Source organism: Arvicanthis niloticus, chromosome 17 (genome assembly GCF_011762505.2).
Source record: "Arvicanthis niloticus isolate mArvNil1 chromosome 17, mArvNil1.pat.X, whole genome shotgun sequence".
In the NCBI taxonomy this organism is placed as follows: Eukaryota; Metazoa; Chordata; class Mammalia; order Rodentia; family Muridae; genus Arvicanthis; species Arvicanthis niloticus.
Genome location: NC_047674.1, coordinates 33,664,326 through 33,676,729, shown reverse-complemented (window position 1 = coordinate 33,676,729; position 12,404 = coordinate 33,664,326). Strand labels below are relative to the sequence as shown.

The 12,404-nt window shown below is 42.3% G+C and overlaps 1 protein-coding gene across 18 annotated transcripts in view; it reads left to right on the top strand.

The window, feature by feature from the left end:
* Positions 1 to 12,404, top strand: part of Dst (dystonin) — a 385,515-nt gene that overhangs the window by 187,883 nt on the left and 185,228 nt on the right. For all 18 annotated transcript variants that reach the window (XM_076915117.1, XM_076915116.1, XM_076915122.1 and 15 more), the window contains 3 exons: positions 5,298 to 5,387; positions 7,478 to 7,555; positions 8,758 to 8,850. In XM_076915117.1, the coding sequence (XP_076771232.1) occupies positions 5,298 to 5,387; positions 7,478 to 7,555; positions 8,758 to 8,850 (261 nt within the window). The remainder of the gene's footprint in view (positions 1 to 5,297; positions 5,388 to 7,477; positions 7,556 to 8,757; positions 8,851 to 12,404) is intronic.

Sequence of the window (12,404 nt, the reverse complement as noted above, 5' to 3'; positions counted from 1 at the left end):
CATAATATATAATGTATGAAGCTGCCCAGTCCCCCAATTCCCTCTCTCGTGTTACCTCACATGTCTTTAAATGGGCTGCCACTTCCTTTGCTTGGTACCTACTACACAGTTTTGAACCTCTTTGCCCTGTCCCCACCTCTTGTTCTTCTGGACCTGACATACTGCCATCTTCTTTGCTAAGTTGATAGAGCCGAGACAGGATAGACCTCCCTCGCTCTTTGGCATGTGAGTCTATACACTCGATGCTGAAATTTCTTCACCATCTGCCTTCTCAGGCTGTAGACAGCAGCAGACAGCACTCTCTTATTTGCATCTCTCTCTTTAAGATGTCTTAGCCTGTGGTTCAAGTCCAGTAAATACTTAGCAGACTAAACCGCTGCCACATGTACGCCTTGATGATCAATCTTGGTGGTCAGGTGATTGGATTGAGATATAACTAGGATATTCGTCAATATATTTGTGACAGCAATCCCAGACACACAAAAAAGTAAAGACCTGATCTGATTGTGGGCAACCCATTCCAATAAGCTGGAGCCCATCCATGGCTCCCCTCCGTGGATTAGGTGTTCTTCCTCTGCTTCCTGGCTTCCATGATGTGAGCCACTCAGCTGTGCCACACCCTCTGTGTTGTGACAGACTGCAGCCTCTGAGACCATACATAACAATAACTCTTAGCTTCTTCAAACCACTTCTCTTGGGTATTTGTCCCAGCCACAAAACAGTTGACATGTATGAGATTTAAAATTCTTTCGGAGTTTTTCTAGATTAACAAGAACTAATGTGATACCAAATTTCTGAGAAAAATGGTTTTGAAAATCTGAATAAGCAGGTATGTGAAGATCCTTCTCTTCACAGTTGGATTTGAGTTTTTACCCCTGTTCATTCCTGGGTCACCTTGAGCACCTCAGTTACTTTTTTTCTTTCCATTTCCTGTTTTCCTGTCCACTTATTTCCTTCTGTAGGATAGTCTCCTGGGAACAAGATCAGCGCTCCCTGTGAGTATGTGATGGGTGCCAAGCAGTACACACATTTTCCAAAGCACTGGAAGCCAGAGGGGGCCTAGTAGCACATGCCTTTAACACCAGCACTCTGGAGGCAGAAGCAGGCTGATCTCTGTGAGTTTAAGGATAGCCCAGTCTACATAGTGAATTCCAGGGACAGCCAGGGCTACATAGTGAACCCCTGTCTCACAACCACAACAACAGAAAGAAACAGACAGACAGACAACAAACACAAACACTGGAGAATTCTGGGAAGATGATGTGACACAAAGGAAAGGATGTCTCACTCTTCTGTGTGCATGATTTAACCCCAGGACATCATGATGCTTCATGTTGCTCATCATTTCCTTCACTCCTGTTGATTTAGATGGTTTTTGCCTCACAGGGGAAAAGGAAGAGAACTGCATTTAATTTTTAGATGGAAAGCAGAAAGAAGAAGAAGAAGAGGAGGGAGAGGAGGAGGAAGAGGGAGAGGAGGAAGAAAAGGGGAAGAGGGGGAGGAGGAGCACTGGCAGTTACAGTAGCTGCCTGTGAAGTGCAGTTAGCAGGCCAAGTGTCAGTGACTCAGAGTTTGGACAAAGTAAAACAGTTAAGCCCTCTGTCTTGGCTTAACTATTTACTTCCCTGGCTTATTTTGATTGGCCAGTTGATCAGAGCCCAGAGTTTGATCCCTTATCTCATCTATTACCATCTCTTCCTCAAGGTGTGGATTTGAAGCATTTTAAAAGGCAGTGTGTGTGTGTGTGTGTGTGTGTGTGTGTGTGTGTGTGTACATGCATGTTTGTGTGACAGTGTACCTGTGGATCCAGAGGATAGCTTCCAGTAATCCATTCTCTCCTGCTACCATTTTGATAACAACAATGAAATGTGCTTTTCTTAGATTGGGGAGCACAGGAGTAAGGCTGCCTCTGTTCTGTGTGCTGAGGCTTTAACCCAGTACTCACACATATAAGGCTCTACGTTGAGATTCATCCACTGCCTCAGAGTCAAGGGGCATGCCCTAAGGGGCATGGTTTATACCATATTTCTTTGGACCATCAGACAAGAACAATAGGAAGTAACATGTGTCTGCCACGGTTGGCAGTGTTACAAAGTTTATTCTGTTTTTTTTTTTCCCCCTTCTAAAATTTTTTAAAAAATTATCTTCCCAGGCTTGAAAGTAACTTCCGTTTTGTATATTTTCCTTTAAATTAGCAATTCATTAATTTAATAAAACAGATAACAGTAATCCTATCTTGAGACCATAGAAAGTTTGTTCTCTACTCGGAACTCCAGGCTTCCCTTTCTGAGCTTTTATATTGCCAAGGAAACAACTAAGGCCTGCACAGCTTTAGCGAGGGGTTCAAGGTCAGGGGGTCAGAGAAGCAAAATTAAAATAAATACAGGTTCCAAATTCTTGTCTTCTTAATTAGTTTCTTCTTTTTCCAATTTGGTTTTATGTGATACAATATTTTCCCTTTGAAACATGCTAAACTTTTTTTTAATTATTATTGTAGCATAAATATAACAATGAGAAGTGACATTTGATTCTGAGAAGTTTTCTGGTGAGGAGAGCTTGGTGCAATCCTACTAGCACAGCAAGTTGTGAAATTGCCTTTCTATGAGATAAGTGTTCAGAATCACACCCCAGTTTAAACTGTCCTCGAGGGAGGATGACAGGAAGTGGAATGTGGGATATGGGCAGACTCTCTGTCTGGCAGCATCCAGCTGGAGGCCCCACCCTGAGCACATTTGTGTTTACCGCTGTCCTGTGGGCAAGGATGTCAGATCGACACAACGGACTCATTTATTTTGAGATCTGAGTCCACTGGCTGAGCATCAGCAGTTACATACAGCAGTTACAGTGTTATCGTTTTACTGGGTGGTCCTGGTCAGGCTCCCTAGTGTAAAGCTGCTTCCTGGTGACACTACACACACAGGGATATGCACAGGTGTCAATGCACAGTGGGGCTACCAAGCACCAAGTAGGCCTTACAGATTCAGGTCTGTGCCTTGGGAGGAGACTGAGAATCTTTATGGGGTTCTAGTATGCAAACAGAATTACAATAGTGTTTTCGTTTTATTAAGACACACATACATGCCCGTGTGTGTCCTGTATGTTCCCCAAAGTGTCCTTGATGTATGTGTGTTTGTGTGTGTCATATATGGTAATGTGTGCGCATTATGTGTGTGTTGTGTCTATTGCATGTATGTTCCTGAAAAGGCCCTTGAAAAGTGGTTCACTTCTGAATTATAGTTGAGACCCTGAGGGGACTGTCAATCAAAGCTATCTTGAGGTAAATACACTAACAGAGCAGTAACACTTTCAAAACTACTTTGGGTAATTACAGATTTTATAAATGAATATCACCTAAAATTATCTTCAAATCACATTTTCCCACCAAAGAGAAAATATTTTAAAACTTTCTTTCACTGTGGTGTAATCCATGACTATTCCAGTGCTATTCCGTGGGAATTGGGAAGTCAAACTAAAACTTCAGTTTGCTAAGATGGAAAACTGGATTGCAGTAATTCCCTCTTACCATGTCCAGCAGTTCTTCAAAGGTGCAACCCTTCAGCCTACGTTTTGTCTGTATCTGTGCGTGTGATGCCAAATGGATTTGTGAGTGTTCAGAGACCTTGTTACTGCCAAAAAGGCCCAGGTGGTGGGCCTAGAAACAAGTAAATTTAGTGGGACACTTTCTAGGGAAATGTCTTCATTAGTCGCATATATTTTTAACACTAATGAAATAAATTGACATAGGGTAGGAATGTGGCTTGGTAATAGATTTCTTGCTATGCATATAAGGCCCTGGGTTTGATTCTTGTATAATACACGAAATAGAGAGGTTATAGAACACAACACACACACACCATGGACATACATACGCACATATGCACACACATACCTAAATCTATGTATGTGTATCTCCTCAACTAAGATAATATAGTAAATGGTATTTAAGCCCCAGTTTTGGGAGTATAAAGACTTACCAAGCTAAAAGTTTGCTTTAGTTTGTCATTAGGCTTTTCTTGTACAGTTTTGTCCGTAGGCTTCTGTTGCTTTATCACTTTATGCTGTGTGTTTGCTTGACATTTAGAAGTCCAGTGGCATGTGACTCATACTTAAGAATTTGGAGAATTTGCTGCAGAGATGGACAGGTGCAGGGATTGTGCCCTGGGTAAAGGAGGTGGGGTTCTGGTCCTTGAACCTTCTAGAGCAGTGGTTCTCAACCTTCCTAATGCTGTGACCTTTAAATACAGTTCCCCATGGTGTGCTGACCCCCAACCCTGAAATTACTTCATTGCTACTTCATAGCTGTAACTTTGCTACTGTTATGAACTATAATGTAAATATCTGATACGCAGCATATCTGACAGGTGACCCCTGTGAGAGGGTTGTTTGAACCCCCAAAGGGGTCACAGCCAGTAGGCTGAGAACCGCTGTTGTACATCTTCTTTTTGCTTCCTTTCCTGTGAGCATCTCAAAGTAATACAGTCTAGACTTGCAGAAAGGTGGAAAATCTGGGAGTGTCTCTGCTCTTGTGGACCAGCCATCTTCTTGGCCTGCTGTGGCGTTTGTCTGTGGAGCACAGATCTCATAGTGGGTAACTTATTACTGAACTGTCCTGGTGGAACCATCTAGGCAGGGTCTTCTGAGAGTCTTTACTACCTCTAGTTCTAAAACCACAGGCTCTGGTCAGGTGAGGGAACACAGGAAGCTGTTATAGGCCGAACGCCAATTTCACGTTAGTGTTACTTAGATTCTCCGCCGCAAAATTTAAGTTGTGAAGAAGATTTAGATAAAAGTCTCCTAACCTATACTTTAATTTTAAAAATTATTTACAGTGGTTAGAGCTCACAGGAAGTTGTAAAAACAGTACATAGAATTCCGGGTCCTGTTATCCCTGCTTTCATTGTTGGTTTTTACAAAGCGCGTCTCCATCCGTTACGTGTTAGATGCTGTGAAGACCAGCTGGTGGTAAAAATACAACTCATTGTTAAGGTGGCCCTGGTTGTGTCAGGGATAACAAATAAGCTCAGGATATTATTTATATTTTAAAAATTGTAGGCCTATCATATAGGATACATACATACAGGATAATATTCAGTTCAAGATATTAAAAAGTTAGTAATTCTTTACGACAAAATAATTTTTTTTTAGGTTTTAAATTTACACCTGTTTTCAGATAATGAGAGGATAAAACTGAAAAGTCCTGTGTAGGTGAACACCCCTCATGAAGCACATGTCTGTTAATAACCTTGCCTGGTGCATTCTGAGCCACAGGACTAAAGATGGCCGCTTTTTCGCCTTAGGTTCGGAAGCACGTGAACGATCTCTACGAGGATCTGAGGGACGGGCACAATTTGATCTCCCTCCTGGAGGTTTTGTCTGGAGACACCTTGGTAAGTTTGCGGTTTCCTAATTCATTTTGCTGAGCATATAATTCCGTACACACACGGCCAGGGCGTCTGCAGCACAGATGTCAGGTTTTTGCAGCGTTTGCTCTTCCAACTATGAGTTCAGCCAGAAGAGTCAGTTCTCCTCAGTTGCTTCTGCACCCATCTTCATGTGACGTGAGCCGGGGACCTGAAGATACCTGCTTTCCTGATAGACTCTATAATTAACATACTATTTTTTTTTCTGCTTCTTCTTTTTATTTTTTTAAACCTTTGGGTTGTTTTGTATTGACTTAAAATCAGTTAGATGTGCTGTTTAACCACACACAGAAAGACTCATGCATACCAAGGGAGTAAGTAGCCTTTCTGAGGCTAAGCCAGGCATCGCCTCCCTCCGTGTGACCATTGCTCCCTTGCTTGGTGACCTCTTCTCCCTCACTGCGTTCCGCTCATGCTCTTGTTTTCATTCCCGGTCTGTCTATCTGTCTGTCTGTCTGTTTCCTTGCTGTCCTGTCTTCTGTCTGTTATATTCATTAGCCGAGGGAGCGAGACTTTTTGAAGACCTTACGGTTGGTGAGTGCTACAGCAGCATGCGAGTGTGAGCAGCATGAGGAGGTGGAGGATGAGGACAAGGGGGTAGGTGTCACCCCCGTAACTCACTAACATAGCAGGTGCAGGTGTGTGCAGGCGTGTGCAGTGCTAACCCGGCAGGCCAGTAACTCACGGGCTCTAGTGAAAAGACAGGGACCCACCCCCAGGCAGGGTGAGGGACAAGCACATTCACAAATTGGACGGAGGAAATGTTTTCTCTTTAAATTTACCTTCAGAGCTGAAATGACCGACATATATGTACATTACTGTGCCCTGCTACTTTAGAGTTTTTTTATGCTCGGTATAAATGTATACTAATTTTTATGCACACCCATTCCCTTCTGGAATTGACATTTAGAATGTGACAACTTATTGTTCTTTTTTTTGGGGGGAGGAGGCATGGGTGCTCACAGTTTTCTTTAAGTCAAACTTATTGGCATAGGTTGTTCTTTATCTGTGGGGCGCAGAAGCAGGCAAGACTTATCTTGTATCCCATAGAATCCACAGTGGGTCTCTAACACTTAGCTGGCACCAGTCAGTTGCCTTTGCAGAGAAAGATGAGCTTCTCTGGCCATCTGCATCCCGCCACCCTGATTTCCTTGGGGATTGTGCTTTTATAGACCCAACTGGTGAATTCTCAGCATCATCTCTACCCTGATGCTAAACTTCCTTTTCTCTTTTATGGTCTGCTGTCTTTTTGTCTTGCCACCTTGGATGTCAGCAGCAGCTTAAGAGGGAGGGAGTCAGTTTCTTCTGCTGTTTTTGCTCTTAGACTATTTTGTGGGGAAAATTTTCAGTCCCCATTCTTTTTCCTTTCTGCTAATGTGGAAAATGGCAGCAGAGAAAATGACTGTGTTTGACACTTTTCCCAAGACTTAGGAAAACAGTCACATCCAGTGTAGCACGAAAGTACACAGTCCTTTCTGCCTGTGTTACATCCTGCTTCATGCAAAGGCTGGACCCAGTAAAACACAGAGGAAATGTATTGCCTAGTGTGAGTTGCTTTCTCCTTTCCTCCGTCACTGCTAAATAAACCTCCGTCTTTCTCCCTAGTGTGTTTTGTAATGTACTAATTGCATGTTGTTTTACCTCATTTTCATAAACCCATAAATACGGTTAGGAAACCTGTCTTGCTGATAGTGTGTATTGAGAAGTAAAATAGAGAGGATTTTGATTATCTTTGTGGATTCATAGCTAAGCACCGATTGAGCCAGGACTATCCTGTTAGTAAACACTAAAAGTCTCTGTGTTCTGTGGCTTCCCTTTTGTTTAAATGAAGCATCTGGAATACAGCGTATGTTAACAGTGTATTTAGAAAAGCTCCCTCATTCTTGAAACTCAGTCCTAGATAATAGAAGAGCTAAAAGCCTCTTGAAAAAAAATTTTTGTGCCTACCTAATAAATAGTTTAAAAATACTAAGATGAGCAGAAAATATTTTTAAATTAGCATGGTCAGAGGTATTACAAACTGTAGTATTTTCACACCTTCAATTTTCTATCCTTAGCCCCGAGAGAAGGGTCGGATGCGCTTTCACAGGCTACAGAATGTACAGATTGCACTCGACTATTTGAAAAGACGACAGGTATGATATTTTTTTTTTCAGACTCTAGCATAAGTGATTAAATAAATGTGCCTAGGAATGAGTCGGGGAGTATAAAGGGTTAACTGGGTCTGAACTATGCCAATTATCGTGCGCCATTACTGAGGCAAATATTTAACATTGTTTTCGAACGCCTGTAGCTGAGAAAAGGAAGTCTCATTAGGTGTGAGCTCAGAAAAATAGTGACTAAGAAGGACTAAGTCTCACTGGCGGAATTCGGATGCATCTGCCTGAGCCAGTAGACAGACATTTGAATAGCAACAGTGTATCAAGAATGCTGGTGTGCACCACAGCTCCCGGTAGGGGTGAGGCAAGGCTTGACGCCTTGCACCTTGTATATTAGAATGTTTCCATAGTTCATACCCTCCTAGAAATCCTGCTAGCCACGTTCTTACTCCTGATATAACAGTCTGCTGTTTGCTATAAGTAGATTACTGGCTTTGTGCAGCTTTCATGCTGTGTTAATAGAAATCATCACTTGTGGTTCTAGACACTGAAAATTAGAGATCAAGACAGTAACCCTCAGCATCTGACAAGGGTGTCCTGTGTTCTCACATGACAAAGGACAGGGGTGGCAAAATGTCTCCCTTGCTCCCTCATGCTCCCTGAAATAAGGAGCAAAAGTGTCCGACATAATAAGATATAAATCTTGGTGTTCACCTCAGGTTCTTAGTTCTTTTGTAGAAGTGAATGTTTGAGATCACTTACTGAACATCAGAGCTCAACAGTTGATAGGCTTCGGTTCTGAGGGTTGCACAAAGTGTTGATGTTTGCTCAGCTTCTAGAGGCTCAGTGATTTGAGTGATGCATGGTAGAAATACGTATGATAGAAGATGAAAATCTACAAGTTGTCAAACTTGGTTCATTTCCTGCTTGCTTATAAGAGTAAAATAAGTTCATTTCAAAAAAAGGTTGTCCTCTCATTTTAAGAACATAAATATTTATCCAGACACAGTCATTACTTTTGACAAGTGGGTACTTTCGGTACTTGCTCCAGAAGAGAGAACCCCAGTAGTACCCAGTTTGTGTTTAGATGTGTTTGTCATCTAGAGCGTTAAATGGAAGGCTGAGGCATTTGGTGACCTTTGTGTTCTTTGGATAATTTAGCATTTCCTTTGTAGGTGATGAGAACCCGTGCCTGGTTTATAATAATCACTGTTTCTCTCTCTTTCACCTACAAACAGGTGAAGTTAGTGAATATCAGAAATGATGACATAACAGATGGAAATCCTAAGCTCACTTTGGGGTTAATATGGACAATAATTCTGCACTTTCAGGTGAGTCTACTTTATCTTCAGTGCTGTCGTTCTGCCTTGAGGCTGGTTTTCAGGTGATCTATGAGAATGTGTTTTTCATCCTCTGAATGAAAATGAATTTCAGGCTAATTTCCTAACAGTACCTTAGTTATTCTAATAACTCTGTGAGACTGGTGTCTTGTCTCTTGGTCTCAGTTATTCTAATAACACCGTGAGGGTGGCATCTTGTCTCCTGGTCTCCGTGAGCTTCTGTATCTGCCTTTAAAGGCCTTCTGTTGTAATCTTAGCGCTGAGAGGCAGAGCTTTCTCTTTCCTAAATGCAGACACGTTTCTTTTGTTTCTTGGGCAGTATTACTTGTTTTAGCCATTTAAAGATTTTTATGACTCAAATCCTTATTTAAAGTAATTTTATCCTTATTGTAAATAAATTTTCTTTGGTAGACACTAGATGGCAGTAGGTGTATTCTAAAGAGCCAGATGAGTGGGAAAGTGCCATAAACAGCTGAGCCTTATGTAGCTCTGAGGACAGTGACTGCATTTCGGGGGGGGGGGGGGGGGGGTGGGAATCTGTCATTTGATTTATGGTGGCTCCCCTTTGTAACTTGCTGTAATTTGTTAACTGCTCATAGTCTCACAACATTTTGTAAGACTCTCAGTAGTAGTGGGCAGTCAGATCTTGAAGGAAGGAAACAAAGAGGTTACCATCAGAAAGGAAGTGGGGATTTAAATTCGATCTTTTTTGAAAAAGGAGACACGGGGAGTAAAGCCTATGAAAGTAATACTGGAAAAATAAAGGGGTTTGTTTGGGAACAGGATCTGAGCAATAGGAAAAGGTAGAGAGAAGAAGAATCCCAGGAGGGTGGCTAGGTAGCCCCAGGCCCTGATAGGCAGCTGGACAGTTTCAGCAGTAGGGAATTGGAGCGAGCAGGGTAAGTGGAGGCATGGCCTGAAGCAGCCTGTCTATAGGACTGGTAATTAAGGTGTCCCGTCAACTGGGCTGCTGAAGTCAGGGCAAGCCAGTAACTAACTAACTTCAAACCAAGACACCACAGCAGTAAGGGTCGTCATTACTGGAAGACTCCACCCAGGGAAGAACTAAGAGACCACAGCATTCCAGGCATGTAGGGCTTGTTGGTGGGACACGAGCAGGCCATATTACCAGAATCCTATGAAATCTAAGTAGAAATGATCCAGACACTATATTCATGCAGATTGCCTCAGTTGTACTAGGCCTTGGTGAATTAGGTCTAGTGCTTTTTAAAGTTAGGGTTGAAATTACAAGGACCCCAGATGGGGAAGTTTGAGGCCCCTCACTGGAGGGAGCTGGCTACTTCGTTACATAGCTGCTAAGGCAGGTTGTGTCTGAAGTTTAAGTGGAGGTCACTAGGGGCAGTTAAAGGACTTCGCAAGAGGGAAATGGAATTTTATTCTTCGGGGTTTTTAATCTTTCTTGTGATGGCTACTTTACTCTTGAGGGGGAAAATATGTTTACATACATACATACAAACCTGATGGACTGGTAAGATGGCTTAGTGGGTAAAGGCTCTTCTTGACAAATCTGAAGATTTATTTGACTTTGATACCTGGAACCTGCATGGTAGAAAGAACTGACTTTAATAAGTGGTCCCCTGACTTCCATGTACATGTGTTCCTCTTCTCCAGTAAATAAAATAATCATTTTAAAATTGATAATTTGAAGTCAAAGAGATAGAAGTAAGGCAGTCATAATGGAGCAGGGGGAAGCTAAAAAACTGAAATTATTTCAAGGGGAGGGATATAGGCCAGGTGATATTTTGAAAAAAAATGAAAGAAAGAAACTTGGCCACAGGGTATAGAAAGTAGAGAAGAAGGCTTAGGTTAAACTCTAAGAAAACACAGTGTGAGATCTGGGGTGGTGGTGAGCAGAAGGCACCGTCCAGATGGGTTAGAAGGGTTAGTGAGCGGTCTCCTGTTCCCTTCTGCTGAGCAGAGCGGCCCTGAGATGTCAGATGTGCAGGGAATTACCAGCATAGACGTGGCTGTTGCTCTGTCCTCAGAAAGATGTGTAAGGTAACAGGAAAATGAATGGTTGAAACCACAGAAGAAAAACAGGAATGGAAAAGGGATGGTTAACAGTCTGAAATGCCTCCGGACACTGGAGAAAACGGTCCCCAGCTACTTACACAGAAAGAAGGAAATAACAGATGGGAATGTCATAAACGGGAATTAGAAGTAGCACAAATAGACTCTATGTTTGAGGAACATTCACACAAAGGGTCATTTAAGAATGACATGTTAAGTCCCACTGCTTGTGTCTCCACATCAAGGATTAGAGGCAGGAGGATTGCCAGCTTGAATATGATTGTTGTGGTAAAATGGAAATGAGATAAAGCTTTTCATAGTGCTGTGCTGATCTGGGATTAGAACTCCTGGCTGTGCCCCTGGGGAAGAGTGGTGACCACGCCCACCCAGGGTGGCACAGCCTTTAGTTCCTCTATTCATCGTATGAATAAGGTAATTTTTTTCAAGGGGTAGGTTTTTAAGATACTGCTTTTGAACATCACAGATTGGGTCTGTTTTCCAGTCTGGCATTCAGAAGGTAGGAATTGTATTCCTGATAGTCTCCTGTCATAAACCACTGTTTGGGAGGTCGTGCTGAGGTATGGTGTGCTATCTGTTGAAGTATTCTTTAAAGTTAGCTTTAATCAAGGGTGGTATATCCATTGGCAATGGAAATACACTTCAAAGTGTCTGAAGCAAAGTTTAGAGTCTGTGCCAGGCCTGGCAGAGTGTTAGAGAAGAAGGCTGTAAAAGTACCAGTTACCAGGCAGAGGCAAAAACTGAGCCATTTCTGGAAGGGAACAGGGCGTGTGACCTAACCATGGACAGTTGCTTAGTTTGGCAGGGCCAGAGGGAAGGGTGGAGGGTGTGCCAATCCCGGCTGCTTCTCCACCCTGGCAGTATTCACAGTAGCCATTCCACATTTAAACCATGTTCCATTGTCTTTGCAGACATTGAAAACTTGAGAACAAACGAACCCAAGACTTTTTTTTTTTTTTCTATCCTTCATCTGGGATATATCGCCAGATAACATTTAATTTTCTTTTTAAATAATTAGGGAAACCCTTACAATACAGATATGTTACAGACATCTGCAACACCAGTGTGTCAACTTGACCCTTGACTGGATAGCCCCTCTTCAGTAAAACGTTGAGTTCCTTTTCTGATTGGGAAAGACTTCAACCTCAGGAAAGGCAGTTACCGACTTTCCAGCTGACTTTGGCTTCTGTACAATGTCTTCCCTGTCACGCTCATTTCCTTTGTATCATCTCGGTGACTCATGGTTAGGAATAAGCTCAGCTCACAGTATCTGCGTCCATACTGATTTCTTAATTTTCTCCCCTGACCCTGCATAAAGCTGTTTAATATTTAACCCAAGTGCAATTACAGAGCATAAAGTTTAACTGCCCTAATGTATGTGTCAGAGTGTGCGGCACTTCCTTTAGCTAAGTGTTCCACCTTTAAATCCCTTCACTTAGTTATTTGGTCATGTGACAATCCTAGTGAGCAGATAATCAGAGATTTATGATTTGAGC